This window comes from Oncorhynchus mykiss, chromosome 32 (assembly GCF_013265735.2).
Source record: "Oncorhynchus mykiss isolate Arlee chromosome 32, USDA_OmykA_1.1, whole genome shotgun sequence".
Lineage (NCBI taxonomy): Eukaryota > Metazoa > Chordata > Actinopteri > Salmoniformes > Salmonidae > Oncorhynchus > Oncorhynchus mykiss.
In genome coordinates this window covers 7,035,340-7,061,381 of record NC_050572.1, presented here as the reverse complement: position 1 = coordinate 7,061,381, position 26,042 = coordinate 7,035,340, and the positions used below count along the sequence as shown (strand labels likewise).

Genomic DNA, 26,042 nt, shown 5'->3' with positions numbered 1-26,042 from the left:
AGGCAGGTGGGGCTCAAAAACAGCTGGGACAAAAATAATATTATTGTTTTCTATTAATTTGTGTCATAAACAATAAAATCTAAATAAATCCTTGAGTTAACCTGTCTAGGAACCCCTCGCCAACAGCCAATAAAAATGCATGGCGCTAAATTCAATCAACAAAAATCTCATGGTTCAAATTTCTCAAACATACAATTATTAGACACCATTTTAAAGATACAAGATCTCATTAATCCAACCACAGTGTTCAATTTCAAAAAAAGCTTTTCGGTGAAAGCAGAGAATATCATTATGTTAGGTAAGCAACGAGTCACAGAAAGCATACAGCGATTTTCCATCCAAAGAGAGGAGTCACAAAAACCAGAAATAGAGATAAAATGAATCACTAACCTTTGATATTCTTAATCAGATGACACTCCCGGGACAACATGTTACACAATACATGTATGTTTTGTTCGATCAAGTTCATATTTATATCCAAAAGCCTCTGTTTACATTTGGCTTTGCCTCCAAAACATCCCATGAATTTGCACAGAGCCACATAAATGTACAGAAATACTCATTATAAACCTTGATAAAAGATACAAGTGTTATTCACAGAATTAAACATATACTTCTCCTTAATTTAACGGCTGTATCAGATTTAAAAACGCAAAACCATGCAATAATCTGAGTATGGCGCTCAGACAACAAATCAACCAAACAGATATCCGCCATGTTGGAGTCAACAGATGTCAGAAATAACATTATACATATTCACTTACTTTTGATGATCTTCATCAGAATGCACTCCCAGGAATCCCAGTTCCACAATAAATGTTTGATTTGTTCCATAAAGTCCATAATTTATGTCCAAATAACTCCTTTTGGTTCGCGAGTTCAGTACACAATCTAAACTCACAAGGTGCGGGCGAAAGTTCAGACGAAAAGTCATATTACAGTTCGTAGAAACATGTCAAACAATGTATAGAATCAATCTTTAGGATGATTTTATCATAAATCTTCAATAATGTTCCAACCAGAGAATTCCTTTGTCTGTAGAAAAGCAATGGAACGCGAGGTAACTTTCACATGAATGCAGACCTCTGACTCATTCCCCTCTCATTCCCCCTTCCTTTACAGTAGAAGCATCAAACAAGGTTCTAAAGACTGTTGACATCTAGTGGAAGCTTTGGGAAGTGCAACATGACCAATATCCCACTGTATCTTCAATAGGAGCTGAGTTGAAAAACAACCAACCTCAGATTTCCTACTTCCTGGTTGAATTTTGTCTCATGTATATGTCTGCCATATGAGTTCTGTTATACTCACAGACATCATTCAAACAGGTTTAGAAACTTCAGAGTGTTTTCTATCCACATCTACTAATGATACTGAGTAGCAGGCAGTTTACTCTGGGCACGCTTTTCATCCAAACGTGAAAATGCTGAACCCTAGCCCAAACAGGTCAACAACGCTGCATAAAAAACATGGTCTCTTTTTTTTCAGGAAGGCAGCTCCTAAAATGCAAATGTTTCAGCCTGGCTCAGTGCTTTCTGTGGTGGAGAGGGCAGCCAGCGAAAGCACAGAGCGATGACTTTGGTAATCTTCTCCGAGTTGCGCCGTGATTGGCTCAGTGTTCTGTCACTCATGGGGACACTACGTCACCGCTGAATCTACAGGGCGAGCTAGGCAGTTCAAGCCCCCTTGGGTTCTGCCGTAGATTTACATTTGAAGTGTACGTCCAAGAAGGATCACAATCACTGGCCACAGATAAAATTATGTCAAAACACTTTATATCCATCGTAGCTTTGATTGGACTGATCATGTCAACTTCCTAGCAAGCTAGCTAGCCAGACAAGCAGTCATCATCATGAATCACGTTGACAATCTACAGTCAAATCCTTTTCAATCCTTGTCATATTAAGAGAAATTAGAGAAAAAAAACATATCAGAAATCGCGTGACGAAATTGGGGCGAAAAAGGGCAAATAACATTTGTGGGGACTACTCATCTGCAAAAGTGAAGTTTTGCTCTTATGTTAAATCAACTCATATTGTTGCTAGCTAGCTACTTTAACTGTTGTGCTAGCAAACATGCTACTGAACCATGACACAAGCATATTGACATGCATATTGATATTGAAATACGGCAACATATGCACCTACAAATAAACACAAATCATTAGTTAGCTAGCTACCTATCACATGAATTGTGCAAAAATATGATAGCTAAAAATAGCTAGCCAATCAGTGGCGCTGACAGAATGAATCAGTGGCACTCAACAAAATGTTTTTCACCTTATCCCATAAAACATGACATTGACATCACTTATCCAATAAAATCTTCAAGTTTAGTAGGAAGCTTAATGAATAAGTTAGACACTCCCCTGACAACTTTGGTAGGCACTGTAGCTAGCTAGATAGCTTGGTTTCCATTTTCCAACAGATGTTTCTAATCCCCTTGATTGGACATCAACAGTTGCAGGAGTTGGAACTCATGTGTTCACCAGAAACAGTTTTTATTAAACTGTTTCCCACTGATGGCAATAAATATTATTGTTACCAAAGGTTTACCACAGATTCACCACTAGTGGCAAATGTTTGCAAACTTGTAGCAACATTTTGTGGCACACAATTTAGTTTTCAGAAAATTTGCCACAAAGTTGCAGGAAGTTTGCAGTAACAAATTCATTTTTGTAAGAGTTGACATTTTTCACTGACTACTACCAATGTGCTATTGTGAGAATGATTTTTGAGAGATCTCCACTTAATAACTAAATAGAATCACTGCTGCTCTTGAAGTTATTCCTCCTCTTCCTCCTCCTCCACCTGTCCACCTCATCTTCTCCACCTCCTCAATCTCCTCCTTCTCCACCTCTCCTCGATCTCCTCCTTCTCCTTCTTCACCTCCTCCTCAATCACCTCTTCCTCCACCTTCTCCTCCCCCACATACTCCACATCCTCCTCCGCATCCTCCTCCTCCTCCTCTCCTCAAGGACAAGTTCCTGAGGTTCAATGATAAGGTAGCTGTTCCTGAAAGAGCCATGAAGCAAAAGCATGGAAGGGATGAGCTTTAACCCTACAGCATCAACTGATCAATGGATTGCTGAATGTATAATTATTGATCTTGCATTTTTTTTCTTCTCTTTTCCATATTATGTCTATATCTGATAAGCTACACAGGAAGGACTTGTGTCCATATTAATATAAGTAGCCTTAGAAATAAGGTTCATGAAATCAATAACTTGCTAACATCAGATAGCATTCAGATATTAGCCGTTTCTGAGACTCACTTGAGATAATTAATTTGATGATACATCAGTAGCAATACAAGGATATAACATCTATAGAATAGACACAAACGCTTATGGGGGAGGTGTTGCTGTATATATTCAGAGCCATATCCCTGTAATGCTTAGATAAGATCTCATGTCAAGTGTTATTTGTGGTTGTAGGTTCACTTGGCACATCTAAAGCCTGTTCTTTTGCGGTGATGCTGTAGGCCGCCAAGTGCTAACAGTCAGTATCTTATTAATATGTGTGAAATTCTTGATAGTGTATGTGAAGTAAACTGAGAGGTCAAGTTTCTTGGGGACCTGATAATTGACTGGTTTTTAATCAAGCTGTCCGCTCAAGAGGAAGCTTCTTACTGTAACCAGTGTCTGTAATCTGGTTCAGGTTACTAATCAACCTACCAGGGTGTTTACAAACACTACAGGAACAAGATCATCCACATGTATCGATCACATTTTAACTAATACTGTAGAACTTTGTTCTGAAGCTGTATCCGTACCCATTGGATGCAGTGATCGCAATATAGTGGATATATACAGGAAGGCCAAACTTCCACAATCTGGGCCTAAAATAATGTATAAGAGATCATACAAAACATTTAGCTGTGACTCTTATGTGGATGAAGTCAAACATATTTGTCGGTCTGATGTGATTAATGAGGAGCATCCAGATGCTGCACTTTATGAATTTATGAAATTGCTTCTTCCAATTATTGATAAAGCTGTTAAGAAACTGTAAGATCTGTTAAGGCTCCATGGATTGATGAGGGATTGACTAAATGTGTGGTGATGTATGGTTGAAAGAGACGGGAAAGAGATGGGAAAGAGATGGGAAAGAGACGGGAAAGAGATGGGAAAGAGATGGGAAAGAGATGGGAAAGAGACGGGAAAGAGACGGGAAAGAGATGGGAAAGAGATGGGAAAGAGATGGGAAAGAGACGGGAAAGAGACGGGAAAGAGACGGGAAAGAGATGGGAAAGAGATGGGAAAGAGACGGGAAAGAGACGGGAAAGAGACGGGAAAGAGATGGGAAAGAGATGGGAAAGAGATGGGAAAGAGACGGGAAAGAGACGGGAAAGAGACGGGAAAGAGATGGGAAAGAGATGGGAAAGAGACGGGAAAGAGACGGGAAAGAGACGGGAAAGAGACGGGAAAGAGACGGGAAAGAGACGGGAAAGAGATGGGAAAGAGATGGGGCAAAAGGAGTGGCTAATAAGTCTGGCTGTACTTCTGAATGGCTGACTTACTGCAAATTGAGAAATGATGTGACTAAACTCAACAACAAAAATAAGAAGAAACTATATTATGATCAATGATATAAAGAATGTTGGAAAGTTAACTTTGGAGTACTTTAAATGAAATGATGGGCAGAAAGACAAATTCAACTCTTTCATCTAATCAGATGGCTTATTCATCACAAAAACATTTCATGTTGCCAATTATTTTAATGACTACTTCATTGGCAAAGTGGGCAAACTTAGGTAGGAAATGCCAACAACGACCAGTGAGCCATAGTATTTATGCATAAAAAAACAAAAAATGAAAGAAAATCATTGCAAGTTTGAATTTTGTAAAAGTTAGTGTTTGAGAGGTAGAAAAATGATTATTATCGATCAATAATGACAAACCTGGCATTGACAACTTAGATGGAAATCTACTGAGGATGGTAGCTGACTCTATAGTCACTCCTATCTGTCATATCTTTAATCTGAGCCTAGAGGAAAGTCTTTATCCTCAGGCCTGGAGGGAAGCCAAAGTCATTCCGCTACCCAAGAGCCTTTACTGGTTCTAACAGCAGACCTATAAGCTTGCTGCCAGCTCTTAGCAAACTATTGGAAAAAAATAGTGTTTGACCAAATATAATGTTATTTCTCTGTAAACAAATGAACAACAGACTTTCAGCATGTTGTTAGAGGACCCTCTACATGTACTGAAACTGACACAAATGACTGATGATTGGTTGAAAGAAATTGAAAATAAGAAGATTGTGGGAGCGGTACTGTTATATTTCAGTGCATCCTTTGATATTATTGACCATAACCTGTTGTTGATAAAACATACAGTACTCTGAAAACGTTTTAGGCAGGTGTGAAAAAATACTGTAAAGTAAGAATGCTTTAAAAAATAGACATGTTAATAGATTATATTCATCAATTAACTAAATGCAAAGTGGGTGAACAGAAGAAAAATCTAAATCAAATCCATATTTGGTGACCACCCTCTGCCTTCAAAACAGCATCAACTCTTCTAGGTACACTTGCAGAATGTCAGGGATTTTGTAGGCATATAGTCAGGTGAATGATTAAACAATTACACCAAACAGGTGCTAATCATCATCAATTCAATTTGTAGGTTGAAACACAATCATTAACTGAAACAGAAACAGCTGTGTAGGAGGAATAAACCTGGGTGAGGAACAACCAAACTCAGCTAACAAGGTGAGGTTGCTGAAGACAGTTTACTGTCAAAAGTCAAGAGTACAGCGACAAGACAGAAGGTAGTTATACTGCATCAGCAAGGTCTCTCTCAGGCAGACATTAAGGCAGACAGGTCTCTCAGGTCTCTCCCAGGCAGACATTAAGGCAGATAGGTCTCTCAGGTCTCTCCCAGGCAGACATTAAGGCAGATAGGTCTCTCAGGTCTCTCTCAGGCAGACATTAAGGCAGACAGGTCTCTCAGGGGCAGACATTAAGGCAGACAGGTCTCTCCCAGGCAGAAATTAAGGCAGACAGGTCTCTCAGAGGCAGACATTAAGGCAGACAGGTCTCTCAGGTCTCTCCCAGGCAGACATTAAGGCAGACAGGTCTCTCCCAGGCAGACATTAAGGCAGACAGGTCTCTCAGGTCTCTCCCAGGCAGACATTAAGGCAGACAGGTCTCTCCCAGGCAGACATTAAGGCAGACAGGTCTCTCAGGTCTCTCCCAGGCAGACATTAAGGCAGACAGGTCTCTCAGGTCTCTCCCAGGCAGACATTAAGGCAGACAGGTCTCTCCCAGGCAGAAATTAAGGCAGACAGGTCTCTCAGGTCTCTCCCAGGCAGACATTAAGGCAGACAGGTCTCTCAGGAATCTCCCAGGCAGACATTAAGGCAGACAGGTCTCTCAGGTCTCTCCCAGGCAGACATTAAGGCAGACAGGTCTCTCAGGTCTATCCCAGGCAGACATTAAGGCAGACAGGGGTTTCCAGATGTACTACCGAAGCTTTTGAAGAAGCACAAAGAAACTGGCAACATTGAGGACAGTAGACACAGAGGTCAGTCAAATATACTTACTGCAGCAGATGAAAGACACATCATATTTACTTCCCTTTGTAATCAGAAGATGTCCAGCAGTGCCATCAGCTCAGAACTGTCAGAAAACAGTGGGACCCTGGTTCACCCATCTACTGTCCAGGGAAGTCTGGTAAGAAGTGGCCTTCGTGGAAGACTTGCGGCCAAAAAGCCATACCTCCGATGTGGAAACAAGGACAAAAGACTCAACTATGCACAAAAACACAGGAGCTGATGTGCAGAAAAATGTCAGCAGGTGCTCTGGACTGATGAGTCAAAATATTTGTCTGTAGCAGAAGGCAGTTTGTTCATCGAAGGGCTGGAGATCAATACACAAATTAGTGTCTGCTGGCAACAGTGAAGAATGGTGAAAGTTCCTTGCAAGATTGGGGCTGCATTTCTGCAAAAGGAGTTGGGGATTTGGTCAGAATTAATGGTCTCAATGCTAAGACGTACAGGCAGATACTTATCCATCATGCAATACCATCAGGGAGGCATCTGATTGGCCCCAAATGTATTCTGCAGCATGACGACGACCCCAAACATACAGCGAAAGTCATTTAAGAACTATCTTTAGCGTGAAGAAGAACAAGGAGTCCTGGAAGTGATGGTATGGCCCCAACAGATCAACATCATCGAGTCTGTCTGGGATTACATGAAGAGAGAGAAGCACCTGAGGCTGCCTGAATCCACAGAACAACTGTGGTTAGTTCTCCAAGATGTCTGGGCCAACCGACTTGCCGAGTTCCTTCAAAAACTGTGTGCAGGTGTACCTAGAATAATTGATGCTGTTTTAAAGGCAAAGGGTGGTCACACCAAATATTGATTTTATTTAGATTTTTCTTCCATTCACTCACTTTGCTCTTAGTTAATTGATAAATACAATCTATTAACGTGTCTATTTTTTGTAAGCATTCTTACTTTACAGCATTTTTTCACACCTGCCTAAAACTTTTGCACAGTACTGTATGTGTTATGGCTTTTCAACCTCTGCCATGTCGTGGATTCAGAGCTATCTATCTTAGAACTCAAAGGGGTTTCTCCATGTATTGTGACACATTAGGGAAGCCATAGAAAAAGGAATATGGTTGATATCTCATTCACTGCTCAATAGGGACGCATAGGAACGCAGAGGTTTCTAAATAAGAGTCACTTCCTGATTGGATTTCGCCTGCAATATCAGTTCTGTTATACTCACAGACAATATTTTTACAGTTTTGGAAACTTTAGAGTGTTTTCCATCCTAAACTGTCAATTATATGCATATTCTAGCATCTTGTCCTGACAAAATATCCCGTTTACTTAGGGAACGTTATTTTTCCAAAGATGAAAATAGTGTCCCCTAGATTCAAGAAGTTAAACAAAGCATGTGTGTCCATGTATGCTGATGATTCAACCACATACTCATCAGAAACCACCGCTAATGAAGTCACACAGACCCTTAACCAAGAGTTGCAGTTTGTTTTGGAATGGGTGGCCAGTAATAAGCTGGTCCTGAACCGCTCTAAAACTAAGAGCATTGTATTTGGTACAAATCAAGTTCTAGACCTGGTAATGCATGTTGTTGCTGTTGTACAAGTCGAGGAGACTAAATTACTTGGCGTTGCCTTAGATTGTAAACTGTCATGGTCAAAACATATAGATTCAATGGTTGTAACCATGGGGAGAGGTCTGTCTGTAATATAGAGATGGGGAGAGGTCTGTCTGTAAAATAGAGATGGGGAGAGGTCTGTCTGTAATAAAGAGATGGGGAGAGGTCTGTCTGTAATAAAGAGATGGGGAGAGGTCTGTCTGTAATAAAGAGATGGGGAGAGGTCTGTCCCTAATAAAGAGATGGGGAGAGGTCTGTCTGTAATATAGAGATGGGGAGAGGTCTGTCTGTAATAAAGAGATGGGGAGAGGTCTGTCTGTAATAAAGAGATGGGGAGAGGTTTGTCTGTAATAAAGAGATGGGGAGAGGTCTGTCTGTAATATAGAGATGGGGAGAGGTCTGTCTGTAATATAGAGATGGGGAGAGGTCTGTCTGTAATATAGAGATGGTGAGAGGTCTGTCTGTAATAAAGAGATGGGGAGAGATCTGTCTGTAATAAAGAGATGGGGAGAGGTCTGTCTGTAATAAAGAGATGGGGAGAGGTCTGTCTGTAATAAAGAGATGGGGAGAGGTCTGTCTGTAATAAAGAGATGGGGAGAGGTCTGTCTGTAATAAAGAGATGGGGAGAGGTCTGTCTGTAATAAAGAGATGGGGAGAGGTCTGTCTGTAATAAAGAGATGGGGAGAGGTCTGTCTGTAATAAAGAGATGGGGAGAGGTCTGTCTGTAATGAAGAGATGGGGAGAGGTCTGTCTGTAATGAAGAGATGGGGAGAGGTCTGTCTGTAATGAAGAGATGGGGAGAGGTCTGTCTGTAATAAAGTGATGGGGAGAGGTCTGTCTGTAATAAAGAGATGGGGAGAGGTCTGTCCTGTAATAAAGAGATGGGGAGAGGTCTGTCTGTAATGAAGAGATGGGGAGAGGTCTGTCTGTAATATAGAGATGGGGAGAGGTCTGTCTGTAATGAAGAGATGGGGAGAGGTCTGTCTGTAATAAAGAGATGGGGAGAGGTCTGTCTGTAATAAAGAGATGGGGAGAGGTCTGTCTGTAATATAGAGATGGGGAGAGGTCTGTCTGTAATAAAGAGATGGGGAGAGGTCTGTCTGTAATAAAGAGATGGGGAGAGGTATGTCTGTAATAAAGAGATGGGGAGAGGTCTGTCTGTAATAAGGAGATGGGGAGAGGTCTGTCTGTAATATAGAGATGGGGAGAGGTCTGTCAGTAATATAGAGATGGGGAGAGGTCTGTCTGTAATATAGAGATGGGGAGAGGTCTGTCTGTAATAAAGAGATGGGGAGAGGTCTGTCTGTAATAAAGAGATGGGGAGAGGTCTGTCTGTAATAAAGAGATGGGGAGAGGTCTGTCTGTAATATAGAGATGGGGAGAGGTCTGTCAGTAATATAGAGATGGGGAGAGGTCTGTCTGTAATATAGAGATGGGGAGAGGTCTGTCAGTAATATAGAGATGGGGAGAGGTCTGTCTGTAATATAAAGATGGGGAGAGATCTGTCTGTAATAAAGAGATGGGGAGAGGTCTGTCTGTAATAAAGAGATGGGGAGAGGTCTGTCAGTAATATAGAGATGGGGAGAGGTCTGTCTGTAATATAGAGATGGGGAGAGGTCTGTCTGTAATATAGAGATGGGGAGAGGTCTGTCTGTAATATAGAGATGGGGAGAGGTCTGTCAGTAATAAAGAGATGGGGAGAGGTCTGTCTGTAATGAAGAGATGGGGAGAGGTCTGTCTGTAATAAAGAGATGGGGAGAGGTCTGTCACTAATATAGAGATGGAGAGAGGTCTGTCTGTAATAAAGAGATGGAGAGAGGTCTGTCTGTAATATAGAGATGGGGAGAGGTCTGTCTGTAATAAAGAGATGGAGAGAGGTCTGTCCATAATAAGGATATGCTCTGCTTTCTTGACACCACACTCCACAAAGTCCTGCAGGCTCTAGTTTGATCTTCTCTTGATTAATGTCCAGTCATATGGCCAAGTGTTGCAAAGACAGAGCTAGTTAAGCTGCAGCTGGCCCAGAACAGAGCGGCAAGTCTTACTCTCCATTGTAATCAGTGGGCTGATATTAGTACTATGCAAACCAGTCTCTCTTGGCTAAGAGTTGAGGAAAGACTGACTGCGTCACTTCTTGTTTTTATAAGAAACATTAATGTGTTGGAAATTCCAAATGATTTGCATAGTCAACTTACACACAGCACTGACACACACCAGACATGCCAACAGAGGTCTTTTCACAGGTCCAGAAGAAATTCAAGGAAACATACAGTATTATACAGAGCAATGAGTACATGGAACTCCCTTCCATCTTATACAGTGCAACTGAACAGCAAATCTGGTTTAAAAAAACAGATAAATCAACACCTCACAACGCCTCTCCCCCATGTGGCCTACTGGTTGTGTGTCTGTACTGACAGGTGACCTACTGGTTGTGTCTGTACTGACAGGTGACCTACTGGTTGTGTGTCTGTACTGACAGGTGACCTACTGGTTGTGTGTCTGTACTGACATGTGACCTACTGGTTGTGTCTGTACTGACAGGTGACCTACTGGTTGTGTGTCTGTACTGACAGGTGACCTACTGGTTGTGTGTCTGTACTGACATGTGACCTACTGGTTGTGTCTGTACTGACAGGTGACCTACTGGTTGTGTGTCTGTACTGACAGGTGACCTACTGGTCGTGTGTACTGACATGTGACCTACTGGTTGTGTGTATGTACTGACAGGTGACCTACTGGTTGTGTGTATGTACTGACATGTGACCTACTGGTTGTGTGTATGTACTGACAGGTGACCTACTGGTTGTGTGTATGTACTGACATGTGACCTACTGGTTGTGTGTCTGTACTGACATGTGACCTACTGGTTGTGTGTATGTACTGACATGTGACCTACTGGTTGTGTGTATGTACTGTATGTGTAACTGATAGATACACACACTACATGTTCATGTTAAATGTATGTTGTGTGTATGTACTGACCTGTATGTGTAACTGATAGATACACACACTACATGTTCATGTTAAATGTATGTTCTGTGTATGTACTGACCTGTATGTGTAACTGATAGATACACACACTACATGGTCATGTTAAATGTATGTTGTCTGTAATGTATTTTTCGTTATGTGTCAGACCCCCAGTAAGACTACCTGTCTCCATTGGCGGCGTCTAATATTGTGGTATTTTTGTGGCTGTTTTTGTTTGCTTGCTTTGGCACCTTTCAACACCCGGCATTATCACATTTATGCATGTAAACACTCACTTACACTACTGATTACACACACCATTGTTAAATTGTATTTAGTTTACTTTCTTTAATATATATATTTGTTATTCCTTGTCTCCACGTTGTCTCCCTTTTGTTACGAACTTCGAGCCGGTTCGTGACATAATGGGAATCCTATCCTCCTCCCTCCTTCTCCTCCTCCTGTCCTACTCCTCCCCTTCCTCCTCCTCACCTCCTCCTCCCTGTCCTCCTCCTCCACTTCCTCCTCCCTGCCCCCCTCCTCTTCTCCTCCTCTTCTCCTCCTATTCTCCTTCCCCTCATCCTCTTCTGCTCCTCCTCCCCCCTTCCTCCTCCTCCCTGTCCTCCTCCTCTTCTCCTCCTCACCTCATCCTCTTCTCATTCCCCTCATCCTCTTCTGCTCCTCCTCCCCTTCTCATCTTCCTCTCCTCCTCCTCCCCTTCCTCCTCCTACCCCTCCTCCTCTTCTCCTTCCCCTCTTCTTCTCCTCCTCCCCCTCTCATCCTCTTCTCCTCCTCCTCCTGTCCTCCTTCATCCTCTCTTCCTCCCCTATCCTCCTTCTACTCCTCATCTACCTTAAAAGGCTTAGCTTACATGTATCTAAAATGTTTGTATATCTTTTTTAACATATAATACATGCAAAATCTATTACATGTCAATGTTATTATAAGTAAATTATATGTAAATTAAATGTAAATGTTAGCCACCCATAGAAGTCAGATAATACAATGATATACCATGAATTTCTTACAAGTTCCATGTAGAACATATAAGAAAATGATTTAAATGTGTCTATATCTTTTCAATCTTTCTCTATATGAGATTTTGCTCCGGAGATTTAATTCCTACAGTACCACAACACAGCAGCCTTGAACTTCATAGCTATGGGGCCGGGTGTTTGACCGACCAACCAACACGCACACACACACGCGCGCACACACACACGCGCGCAAACACGCGCACACACGCAAACACGCACACACACACACACACTACAGGCCTATCCATAGGCATCAACCCTGTCTTTCCATAGAAACAACCCTGTCCTCCAACAACCACTTCGGGGCCAAGATCCATCACCTTTATATAGCTGGCCTACTTTGACCACTAGACCAAGGGTTCATCCCAAATGGCATCCTATTCCCTATGTAGTGCATATAGATGCTATGGGCCCTAGTTAAAAGTAGGGCACCATGTAAGGAATATGGTAATATTTGGGACGTAACCTGGCCCATATTCTCAAAGTGTCTCTGAGTATGAGTATAATGAGTGTTGATAGAATCAGATCCCCCCTCTATCCATGTCATTATATTTATTGTGATCTAGAAGGCTTTGTCCTTATGGGTGTATTGTGTGTAGATGGGTGAGGGGGGGAAAAAATCAGTTTAATCCAATTAAAATTCAGGCTGTAGCATAAAAAAAGTTGTTCTGAAGGCACTGCAGGACCATCAAGTACGAAACACAGTTATTACTTTGTGAGTATACACTGTAGGGAGATAACGTTGTGAGTAGACACTGTAGGGAGATTACTTTGTGTGAGTAGACACTGTAGGGAGATTACTTTGTGAGTATACACTGTACAGAGATGACTTTGTGTGAGTAGACAGTGTAGGGAGATAACGTTGTGTGAGTAGACACTGTAGGGAGACTACTTTGTGAGTATACACTGTAGGGAGATAACGTTGTGAGTATATACTGTAGGTAGATTACTTTGTGTGAGTATACACTGTAGGGAGACTACTTTGTGAGTATACACTGTAGGGAGATAACGTTGTGAGTAGACACTGTAGGGAGATTACTTTGTGAGTATATACTGTACAGAGATTACTTTGTGTGAGTAGACACTGTAGGGAGATTACTTTGTGAGTATATACTGTACAGAGATTACTTTGTGTGAGTAGACACTGTAGGGAGACTACTTTGTGAGTATATACTGTAGGGAGATTACTTTGTGAGTAGACACTGTAGGGAGACTACTTTGTGTGAGTATATACTGTAGGGGGATTACTTTGTGAGTATATACTGTAGGGAGATTACTTTGTGAGTATATACTGTAGGGAGATTACTTTGTGAGTATATACTGTAGGGAGATAACTTTGTGAGTATATACTGTAGAGAGATTACTAAGTGTCTTCATTGCCTGCATTTTACTCACCTAATAAAAAGACAACGACAGTTTTAAGGGCATTTTCTCATCTCGTTGAGACAGCAGACAGTGATAAAAATGTAATCTACGGTGTTTATTGACGAACGATGATCGATTGATGACATTTGATGATTGATGGATATTGCTTGGCAAGGTGCTGTTTTTTCCTGTTCTATAACTCACAGACACAAAGTGAAAATCGGCTGAAGACAATACATCATCAAGACAACTATGTCTGAGACGCTGTCTGTCTGTCGAGAACTTTGGGTGGAAGTTCTGCTGTGTTTAGTGTAGCGTTTGATAACTCTTTAAAAAGGGACAGTAGAATGGAGTTGATTTTGTCGCTACGAGGATTAGGTTAAGATTTATGATGTAAATTGAACCTAGATCAGGTTTTATCTAGAGTAAAGGCATGGGGAAAATGAGCTGAACAGACATGACTTTGAACATCTTCATCATCATCCTCAGTGAGATAGCAGGCTGTGAATATGTGAGGAAATAAAGAAAGCATCCTTTCACCAACCCCAGTGGCGGATTTATCGTTAGGCAGAAGAGGCAATTGGCTCAGGCCTCACATCATCAAGGGGCCTAGTGAGTTGAGCATCATTTAAAAAAATATATATATACTAATAATGATTAAAAAAATATAATAATCCATTCACTTACTCTGCGTCTCACAAAGACACGGCGGTTGGAACCAAAAATCTCAAATTTGGACTCATCAGACCAGAGGACAGATTTCCACCGGTCTAATGTACATTGCTCGTGTTTCTTGGCCCTAACAAGTCTCCGCTTATTAGTGTCCTTTAGTAGTGGTTTCTTTGCAGCAAATCGACCACGAAAGCCTGATACACACAGTCTCTTCTGAACAGTTGATATTAAGGTGTGATACTTGGGCTGCAATCTGAGGCTGGTAACTCTAATGAACTTATCCTCTGCAGGAGAGGTAACTCTGGGTCTTCCTTTCCTGTGGAGGTCCTCATGACAGCCAGTTCCATCATAGTGCTTGATGGTTTTTGTGACTGCACTTGAAGAAACTTTCAAAGTTCTTGACATTTTCCAGGTGGACTGGCCTTCACGTCTTAAAGTACTGATGGACTGTCATTTCTCTTTGCTTATTTGAGCTGTTCTTTCCATAATATGGACTTGGTCTTTTACCAAATAGGACTATCAATCAGAAGGTTATGAGTTCTATCCCATTGGTGGAAAACTCATATTTAAAAATGTTTAACCGTATCCCAAACCATAACCTTATTCTGAATGGTTGAGTGACTAAACTTAATGGTTTAACCGTATCCCAAACCATAACCATTCAGAATGAGTGACTAAACTTAATGGTTTAACCATATCCCAAACCATAACCATTCTCCCCTCCCTCCATCCCTCCTACCCCCCCTCCTTCCTTCCCTCCCTTCCCCTTCCTCCATCCTACCCCTCCCTCCCTCCATCCTACCCCTCCCTCCTACCTCCATCCCTCCTACCCCCCTCCTCTCCATCCCTCCCTCCTACCCCACCTTCCCTTCCCTCCTTCACTTCCTCCCACCCCCCTTCCTTCCCTCCCTCCCACCCCCCTTCCTTCCCTCCCTCCTTCCTTCCCTCCCTCCTACCCACCCCTCCCCCCCTCCCTCCTATCCCCCCTCCCTCCCTCCTACCCACCCCTCCCCCCTCCTACCCACCCCTCCCTCCTACCCACCCCTCCCTCCCTTCCCATCTTCCAGTTGTTACATGGAGACAGAGGACGGCTGCGTGTCAACTGGCAGCCTTTTCCCTATACATTCGGCCTATGGGCACTAGTCTAAAGTAGTGCACTATTAAGAGAATAGGGAAGTCATTTGGGATGCTGATTAAGCCTCACATTGGGGACAGATTGATTAAAAAATGTTTAATACAGTAATGCACAGTTACTGTACTAACATTGTCAGCACACACACACACACACACACACACACACACCCTACTCCAGGGAATTGACAGATGGCCATTAGTAGTAATTGGTAGAACTGACTGAATGAAGTAATAGAATAAGCAGGATAGACAGGAGTCAAGGGGAGAGCAAGAGAGAAAGGAGGTAGGGAGGAAGTCAGGGGGAGAGTAGGAGAGAAAGGAGGTAGGGAGGAAGTCAGGGGGAGGGCAGGAGAGAAAGGAGGTAGGGAGGAAGTCAGGGGGAGAGCAGTAGAGAAAGGGATGGAGTCAGGAGGAAGCAGGAGAGAAAGGGATGGAGGTAGGGAGGGAGTCTGGGGAGAGCAGGAGAGAAAGGGATGGAGACAGGGGAGAAAGGAGGTAGGGAGAGAGTACGAGAGACAGGAGAGAAAGGGATGGAGTCGGGAGAACGTAGGTAGGGAGAGAGTCTGGAGAGCAGGAGAGAAAGGGATGGAGACAGGGGAGAAAGGAGGCAGGGAGTCTGGGGAGAACAGGAGAGAAAGGAGGAAGGGAGAGAGTACTAGAGACAGGAGAGAAAGGGGGGGGGGGAGTCAGAGGAGAACAGGAGAGAAAGGAGGAAGGGAGAGAGTAGGAGAGACAGGAGAGGGGGGGGGGTCAGCAGTGGAGCCAGAGAGGTAGAGAGCAAATGCTGGTAATCTATCTCCCTCACACACACATCCCTCACAGCCAGATCTCACAGCATTATCAGACTTGGACATTGAGCAAGCCAACATTTGTTGCGAAAGCGTTGCACATTTGAGCGGAAAAAGGACATGCAAATGCATTTCACATTAGCATTTCATATCTTTAGGGCAACATAGGCTGGGTTATGCCAGGGATTGTCTGTTGTACGTGCGCGCGCGTGTGTGTGTGTGTGATATTCGGTGTGTGAACGACGTGGCGAGCAGCAGAGGACTCGAGCAGAACAGAAACAGGATTCACTCTTAGGGCGTCTTGATTTCACAAGCACATAGCATAATTTACCCTGATATTTAAAACCATAAAGACAAAACAGACATGGACACAGGCAGTATCTGTTAAAGAGTATAATTAACAATTAATGTGTTTATGGGGGGGGGGGGGGGGGGAATAAGAACCAATTAAAGGGACATTTAAACCAATTTCACAGCTGGTTACAGCCTGAGTGATCATTGCCATAGTACATTTCCATAACAGTGAAGTTTCACTTCACTACAAACTGTAAAAGGTCTTGGAAACTGTTCACGTTACACAACAATATAAAAGTGATTCATATCAACAACAAAAAAAGTGCCTAGCAGTGAATAAGCAGTACGGTATCAAAACACCACAGTCAAACATAGACATCACAAGCATAGCTTCACAGTAAAGTGTCATAGCTTCATAGTAGTGTCATAGCTTCACAGTAGTGTCATAGCTTCACAGTAAAGTGTAATAGCTTCATAGTAGTGTCATAGCTTCATAGTAGTGTCATAGCTTCACAGTAAAGTGTCATAGCTTCACAGTAAAGTGTCATAGCTTCACAGTAAAGTGTCATAGCTTCACAGTAAAGTATCATAGCTTCACAGTAGTGTCATAGCTTCACAGTAGTGTCATAGCTTCACAGTAAAGTGTCATAGCTTCACAGTAAAGTGTCATAGCTTCACGGTAGTGTCATAGCTTCACGGTAGTGTCATAGCTTCACAGTAGTGTCATAGCTTCACAGTAAAGTGTCATAGCTTCACAGTAAAGTGTCATAGCTTCACAGTAGTGTCATAGCTTCACAGTAAAGTGTCATAGCTTCACGGTAGTGTCATAGCTTCACGGTAGTGTCATAGCTTCACGGTAGTGTCATAGCTTCACGGTAGTGTCATAGCTTCACGGTAGTGTCATAGCTTCACGGTAGTGTCATAGCTTCACGGTAGTGTCATAGCTTCACGGTAGTGTCATAGCTTCACGGTAGTGTCATAGCTTCACGGTAGTGTCATAGCTTCACAGTAGTGTCATAGCTTCACAGTAGTGTCATAGCTTCACAGTAGTGTCATAGCTTCACAGTAGTGTCATAGCTTCACAGTAGTGTCATAGCTTCACAGTAGTGTCATAGCTTCACAGTAGTGTCATAGCTTCACAGTAGTGTCATAGCTTCACAGTAGTGTCATAGCTTCACAGTAGTGTCATAGCTTCACAGTAGTGTCATAGCTTCACAGTAGTGTCATAGCTTCACAGTAGTGTCATAGCTTCACAGTAGTGCCATAGCTTCACAGTAAAGTGTCATAGCTTCACAGTAAAGTTTCATAGCTTCACATTCCAGAATCTTCTCCCCTCATTCAGATTCTAATACAGAGCCTCATAGAACCACCCCTCTTCTTTTTCTAGCAGGGCCAAGGCTCCCTTCTCTCTCCTCTGTAGGCTATATCTGCTCTCTGGTCCTCTGGGCAGCCTGCCCTCCTTGCAGACTGCTCTACCCCAGTATTGGTGCCCTCTACTGGGTCAGTTCTTCACTGTGGAGCCTGACGGCGATCCAGTGCTCTGTCATGTAGAGCCCTGCTGCTCCTGTACCACCTCACTGCAGAGGGGAACAAAGAGAACACAACCAAACAATTATGTTAGCATTCATTCTTACAAGAACCAATCTACATTGATATATTCAACATGCCTCGAGGAAGGAGAACAAGAACCAATCTACATTAATATATTCAACATTCCACTCAAGTATTAGACTATTAGCTGACCAGGATCTTTATTGGCAGTATAAATGAGCATTGGATCAAGGCTAGAAGCCTTTATCTCTCCAAGAGGATGGTTGGTCATTCCTCCCCCCTACTTCAACAACAGCCATCTATCTGGCTATACTAGGAAGGGCTGAAGAACAGCTCGTTTAAAATCACCACCCACCGCTAAGAAAAACTAGCTTCGCAACATAGTTCTGATGTTATTGTCACTTGAAATTTTTACTGCTAGTAGCCCTTTCCTGCAGGTTCAATTTCCTGTCACAACCCCCCAGGGCTCCATGGTTACTGTCCTGTCACAACCCCCCAGGGCTCCATGGTTACTGTCCTGTCACAACCCCTCAGGGCTCCATGGTTACTGTCCTGTCACAACCCCCCAGGGCTCCATGGTTACTGTCCTGTCACAACCCCTCAGGGTTCCATGGTTACGGTCCTGTTACAACCCCCCAGGACGCCATGGTTACGTTCCTGTCACAACCCCTCAGGGCTCCATGGTTACGGTCCTGTCACAACCCCCCAGGATGCCATGGTTCCAGTCCTGTCACAACCTCACAACTCTAGAATCTGTACATTCTCATTAGTCCTGTTCCCAAGGTAACAGCTGACACCAACTGAGCATACTCATTGACTGGGACTGGCTACTGGAGAACAGCTATTGGGGAAAGGGTCTATGAAAAAGCAGGTCTGCGTCCCAAATGGCCCCATTTTCCCTTTATATTGCACGACATAGGGAATAGGGTGGGACGCAGATCAAGTCCTGTTATCACTGCAGCATGATCCTTGGCTCTCCAGGGTGGTGCTACGAAATGTACCAAAATCCCCAACTATAGTACAAGTGTAACACGCTAACTTGGCTGTGAAGGCTTGGAACCTAACCTCCACAAGAGCCTTATAAAAGAGAGACTTACAGGTTCTGACAGCGTCCAGGGTTCCGGGCAGCGCGCAGGGTTCCGGGCAGCGCGCAGGGTTCCGGGCAGCGCGCAGGGTTCCGGACAGCGCGTAGGGTTCCGGACAGCGCGTAGGGTTCCGGACAGCGCGTAGGGTTCCGGACAGCGCGTAGGGTTCCGGACAGCGCGTAGGGTTCGCCCCAGTCTAACAGGACAACGACCTCAAGCATACAGCCAAAACAACACAGGAGTGGCTTCGGGACAAGTCTGAATGTTCTTGTGTGACCCAGCCAGAGCCCGGACTTGAACCTGTCCAAACATCTCTGGAGAGACCTGAAAATAGCTGTACAGCGACGCTCCCCATCCAACTTCACAGAGCTTGAGAGGATCTGCAGAGAAGAATGAGAGAAACTCACCAAATACAGGTGTGCCAAGCTTGTAGCATCATACCCAAGAAGAATTGATGCTGTAATCATTGACAAAGGTGCTTCAACAAAGAACTGAGTAAAACATCTCTGTTTTAGGGTCTGAATACTTAGGTTTTTTTATACGTCTAAAAAACAGTTTTTGCTTTGTCATTACGGGGTATTGTTTGTAGATTGTGGGGGAAAAAAAACAATTTGATCAATTTTAGAATAAATTTGGAAAAAAGTCAAGGGGTCTGAATACTTTCCAAATGCATTGTAGGAGCATTGTTCCCCATGGGTGATTTTAGAAACACTTCAAATATGGGCTGTGTTTTCGCGTAGGCTTACCCTGGCGTGGCGTTCTGATAACCATGTAAAACAAAAACTCTCTCGGACAAGGAGGCCTTTTTCAATCACATAGAACTCAATGGATTGAACATAACATGTATTTATATTTTTCTACTTGTAAGCTACCATCTGAAAATTGTCTCAATGTATTTACCGATGTGTAAAAGTGTGCCAAATCTGAGATTAGTGCATTGTAGGGCACAAGCATTAGAATAAGCCGCCTCAATATTTGTTAGCCGTAGGTGGTAATACCTCTCTAGGAGCTCATGTTGAAATAACTATAATGTTAAGGAAAGATTTGAACGGAGAAAACTGATCCAAGAGCACCCTTTCTGTCCAGCCTATCAGCTCCAACGATGTAATTAGCGACCGTTCTCTCCGCAAGGTGTTTTGGGAAACGAATGTTACACCCTTTCTTTCCAGCCTATCAGCTCCAACGATGTAATTAGCGACCGTTCTCTCTGCAAGGTGTTCTGGGAAACGAATGTTACACCCTTTCTTTCCAGCCTATCAGCTCCAACGATGTAATTAGCGACCGTTCTCTCTGCAAGGTGTTTTGGGAAACGAATGTTACATCTTCAGCCGTTGCAGGAAAGATGCATCGTTAAAAAACACTTGTTTTAAATTCAAATTAAAAGTTTTAAATAAGCTTAAATTCCATCGATATCGAGAAACCAGACACTGGCAAAATAGGTTGACAAAAACCCCTTAGCGAAACAAATGCCTACCTGAGGTATGTATGGTATCATCTCTCCAGTAAGCCGACCTCTGATTGGTTCTCTCTCTCTCTCCAGTAAGCCACCCTCTGATTGGTCCATGACTGACTAATAGTTGGACCTGAGGGGAAGAGACACACTAAATCCATAACCAATGGGAAAACACTAGTGGACAGTTCAAGTTGAAATCATGCAAAATGGACAGAGTAGTTGTAGTCGTGCAACTCAAGCTTTAGTCCATTACGTTCTACAAAATATGTAAAACGTGTTACAGTATATGCAATGTTTACACAAATATCGCAAAGAAAAAGCAGCTCAACTGGTTTCAGAAGATATTGATAAAGATTCGGCTTTGCAGATTTTCATTTTAGCAAGAGTTAACATTATTAACACTATTGTAGGATATTTTGTTAGTACACAGAATATTTATTTTTAGTAAATCTACAACTACAATAATATTGGAAGTTACTTTTACTTTAGATTTTTTGTTGTTGTTGTTGACATGACTAGAATTCTTCTTTTACTAAATTGCACGCATTTACCAGCAGCTTAATTCAATGTATAAACACACTATCAAAAATGACACATTTTAGGGGGTTAAGGTTACCTTTATAGTGGAACGATTACGGTTTAAACCATCCTCTCCATTGCACTGCCATTACTCTCTTTCCTAAAGAAGCCACCGCGTTGGCCACTACACATGACATGAACATCGAGGTCAAACCCTGAAACCTAAAAGACTTAAAATGGTCGGAGTCCAGTTAATTTACTAACAAGAGAGTCTAGCAATGCATTTCTCATTACCGTCTACGACCACAGGTAAGATGGATTGAAAAATTAGTTATACATACCCAAGGCATTCAATGCTTTAGAGCTAAAAAAAAAAACACATTAGGAAGCTATCCAGGTTATTTTAGAGCTCTTACCTCTGGCTCCTTTTTTAAAAAAAAGTATAGAAAGAGAGAGAAAGAATAAGTTGTGTTGCTTTTTAAATCAAATCAATCAAGACATCATTTAGTATACGTTAAGGGGCTTCAGATTACAATACAAATCATTTAAATTAAAAAAAAATTAAAAAGTTTTTTTTTTGTAGAGAAATACAAATAACAACACCTCTAACTACCAGGCTGTTAAAGGTTATTTAAAAAGATTCAAGAAATAAACCACGTTCCGGAAGTTTCATAGAAAAAAACAAACTAAATCTTTATTGACAAACTGCTACAAAACATCTTCTGGGCAGATGTAGTAGTACCTATTTAGACAAGCCTTACACATAGAGCATAATGCATTTTTAATGGAGAGGGTACATATACCAGTGGCAGAATAGTGGATACGTACAGTTTGGAGGGTTTATTTTTATTTTTTAAAGTATGTACAAAGACACCAGATTAATGAACTGCAGGATCCCTTCTCTGTGTAAAGAGAAAACCCATGTGGAGATTTTTGTCCCAATCCTTCATTGCGTCATTTTTTTTTTTACATGCAGTTTATAGACTCAGATTCAACCAATAAGATCCTGTAGTAACACGTGTTGTTTTCCCTTTATCATCTAAGGCCATATTCTACTTCTAAGAAGTAGAACACAGAGCCATAATAAAAATGTACTTAAAAATGTTGAACAACTTTAATGAACAAATGAAGTATGTGAGGACAGTCCATCTCAACAGTGGTTATATAGGCCTATATTTCAAAACTCTAAATGTACAATGACAAAATATCATTTATATAATCCCTGCTGCCTAAATCTAAATTGACAACTTTTAATTAAAAGACTATTTAAAACAAATGGGAATTATAAATCAAGAATGAATAGATCGCTGCTAGAAATTCCATTAACATTTGTTTGTTTTTACTATTTCCTCTTGACTTGATTTTTACGTTTTTTTTGGTTTGGTCTATATTACATAACTGAAACAGCGTTGAATTTTTCCTTTTACTCCGCTATATTAAAACAGAATTTTGAAATGTAGCCTAAATGGGAATCTGCAACTGTCCCTTAACAAAGTTTTTTTTTTTTAAACAAAATAATTAAAAAATGGTTTTCTTAAGATGCTAACAAGTGGATAAGCAGTCTCCAACTCCACTCGAAATGAGTTTAAATCCAAAATGTAAAAAGAAGAAGAAAAAAAAAAAGTTTACGGTCAACAATGCAAAAAAAAAGCCAAGGGAGAGATAGGGTCAGAGATAAAAACAGATTAACTAAAACTTCAAACCAAACTAAAATACAGTTATATTCTCTAACCCATCTAAAAAAAAAAAAAAAATGCTTTAGGGTTGCTCTGAATGAAATATCAAACCAGCTTCAATCAGTCAAGATCCTCATTTCCTGTTTGTAAAAGTCCATCGTAGTAGAAAATACCAAAACAAAAACAAAAACGGACAATTACTTTTGTCGAGGGTTGCTTAGAGCGAGAGCTGCCGTGGTAGACAGGTTGGTTGGTTGTCAGGGCAACTCGTTAGCGTTGGTCGCTAGGCGCTGTCATGGTGAGTTCAGTATTGTCTATAGGGGTGTTCTCGGTAAGGGCCCTTAGCCGCTCTGGAAGGTGGGGCCTTCCCCGCCGGTGCCGCTCTCTGGGCTCCGTTCCAGTCATCCTGGGCTAGAAGGGTGAACCAGACAGAACAGAGAGACAAAAACAGAAATGTCATTACAAAACGAGCTTGACTGTCACGTAGACATCTCCAACTAAAACACGATTTCCTTCCGTTTCCCAAGCGCACTTCAACAAGGATGTATTGAACACGTGTTGTTGTCGGCATTATGCATGAAATTTACCGACTACAGAACCAAACCAAATGTTGGCACATGCTGAGAGCATATAATCAAGCGAGAAAACAGATTTCCCTCTCCATAAAGGGTGAGAGGTTCGGCTTGAGAGTGGAGTAGTGATGTCTTACCGTAGGGTTCATATGCCTCCTGTACCTCTCCATGTCCGTAGTCGTAGTACTCTGGCTCTCTACGAGAAGAACAGAGGAGAAAGAACATTTCCAATAGCAGCACACCAAGCTAGCAGGCTAAACAAGCTAACCAGGTAGGTTGCTAACTAGCTCATCAAGCTAACCAGGTAGGTCGCTAACTAGCTTATCAAGCTAACCAGATATGCCGCTAACTAGCTTGCACAGCTAGCCAGAAACACAAGCTAGCCAGCAAACCAAGCAAACCAGCTGTCATCTTTGAGTTACATTTCATTCATAAAATCACTTAATATGTAAATAGAATAGCTTTAATAACAGATGTTAGCCAAGCGATAACCTAGTCACAGTTAGCTGAAACAGCAGCCCATATCTTCCTCCGATTAACACGTAGACTCAAAATAATCCAACCAAAGGGGTAGGACAGTTAATCCTATGAACTCAAAAATATAGCCTATTTCAGTCCCTACAGTCCCCATAACTCAATAATCCAGTTTGTAAGTAGGGTAAGTGCAACCGTGAAGAGCAAGGAGGTGAGAGAGCAAGACCATGCGCGAGTGTGTATGCGCTAGTGTGTTGTTTGTTGCCAATAGAGAGAGATGGGTGACTCACGCCTGTGGTTGACTGTAGTAATTGTCGTATGACTCGTACGCTGGCTCTGTGTAGCCCTCATCATAAGCCTAGTGAGAAGGGGAGAGCGAGACAGAGAGATGGAGAGAGAAAGAGACACAGAAAGAGTGGGAGGGGGGTCAGAAAGAGTAGCAGAGAGAGAGAGTAAAAATAAACATAAGGCCTTTATTTGATCCTTGACCTGTGACCTGATGATGATGCAAGATGGCGCGGACAGATGGGGCAGCTCTGCTTCTAGCTCCTAAGCAACTTTGCAGTATATATATTTTTTTGTTTGTTATTTCTTACATTATTAGCCTAATATTTTTTGGGGTGTTATTACATACAGTCTGAAATAACTTTTGGATATCAGAGCAGCAGTAACTCACCAGCATTTCCGGCCGGGAATTCCCGAATTTGTTCATACCCCCCAGGACAATTGAACTGATTCCAGAGGCTGATCCAAAACACAGCCGGTGGAGGTATTCGGAGTGGACTTCTAGTCCGACTCGGGAGGCGCGCACACCATCCACCGCTTCCGAGTATATTACTCGCTAATGTTCAGTCTATGGATAATAAAGTAGACGAGCTCAGGGCGCGGATCTCCTTCCAGAGAGACATCAGGGATAGTCAAAAAGAAACATGGCTCTCTCTGGATATACTGTCTTTGTCCATACAGCCAGCTAGGTTCTCAGTATATCTCGCAGACAGAAATAAAGAACTCTCCGGGAAGAACAAAGGCGGGGATGTATGTTTCATGATTAACCACTCATGGTGTGATTGTGATAACATACAGAAACTCAAGTCATTTTGTTCACCCGACCTAGAATACCTCACAGTCAAATGCAGACCGTATTACCTCCCAAGAGAATTCTCTTCGGTTATAGTCACAGCCATGTATATCCCCCCTCAAGCTGATACCATGACGACCCTCAAAGAACTTCACTGGACTTTATGCAAACTAGAAACCACATATCCTGAGGCCGTATTTATAGTAGCTGGGGATTTTAACAAAGCAAATTTGAGGAAAACACTGACAAGTTCTATCAACACATTGACTGTAGTACTCGCGCTGCTAAAACACTCGACCACTGCTACTCCAACTTCGGGGATGCAAAAAGGACCTCCCCACCCTCTCTTCAGCAAATCTGATCACAACTTCATTTTGCTCCTAGCTTCCTGTAGGCAGAAACTCAAAACAGCAAGTACCGGTGCTAAGGACTATTCAACGCTGTTCTGACCAATCGGAATCCACGCTTCAAGAGTGTTTTGAGCAAGCGGACTGGGATATGTTCCGGTCTAGCCTCTGAAAATAACATAGACAAATACATGGATACGGTGATGGAGTTTAATCAGTAACTGTATAGGAGATTATACCAACTGTGACTATTAAAACCTACCCTAACCAGAAACTGTGAATTGATGGCAGAATTTGCGCAAAACTGAAAGCTCGAACCACCGCATTTAACCATAGAAAGGTGACTGGGAATATGGCCGAATACAAACAGTGTAGTTATTCCCTCCGTAAGGCAATCCAACAGGCAAAACGTCAGCATAGAGACAAAGTGGACTTGCAATTCAACGGCTCAAACACGAGACGTATGTGGGAGGGTTTACAGACAATCACGGATTACAAAGGGAAAACCAGCCACGTCGCAGACACCGACTTCTTGCTTCCGGACGAGCTAAACACCTTCTTCTCTCGCTTTGAGGATAACACGGTGCCACAGACGCAGCCCGCTAACCAAGGACTATGGGCTCTCATTCTCCGTGGCCAACGTGAGTAAGACATTTAAGGGTGTTAACCCTTGCAAGGCTGCCGGCCCAGATGGTATCCCTAGCCACGTCCTCAGAGCATGCGCAGACCAGCTGGCTGGAGTGTTTAAGGACATATTCAATCTCTCCTAAGACCAGTATGCTGTCCCCACATGCTTTCAAGATGGCCACCATTGTTCTTGTACCCATGAAAGCAAAGGTAAATTAACTTAACATTAACATTGAAGTGCTTTCAGAGGCTAGTTAAGGATCA

General features: G+C 42.4%; 1 protein-coding gene across 3 annotated transcripts in view; it reads right to left on the bottom strand.

Moving 5' to 3' along the window:
* Nucleotides 1-16,622: 16,622 nt before the first annotated feature.
* The window catches only part of LOC110487852 (KH domain-containing, RNA-binding, signal transduction-associated protein 1), a 28,530-nt gene continuing 19,110 nt past the window's right edge, over nt 16,623-26,042 (bottom strand). Inside the window, exons 7-11 of one of the 3 annotated variants that reach the window (XR_005041290.1) lie at nt 24,017-24,084; nt 23,390-23,448; nt 22,882-23,091; nt 20,507-20,615; nt 16,623-17,973 (exon numbers count right to left, since the gene is read on the bottom strand). Coding sequence is in view for 2 of the 3 variants with exons in the window: in XM_036970885.1 (XP_036826780.1) it covers nt 22,985-23,091; nt 23,390-23,448; nt 24,017-24,084 (234 nt within the window). In the remaining variant the exon portion in view is untranslated. Of the gene's footprint in view, nt 17,974-20,506; nt 20,616-21,671; nt 23,092-23,389; nt 23,449-24,016; nt 24,085-26,042 lie in introns of those variants that run through there. The other 2 variants (XM_036970885.1, XM_036970886.1) reach the window with 2 other exon arrangements.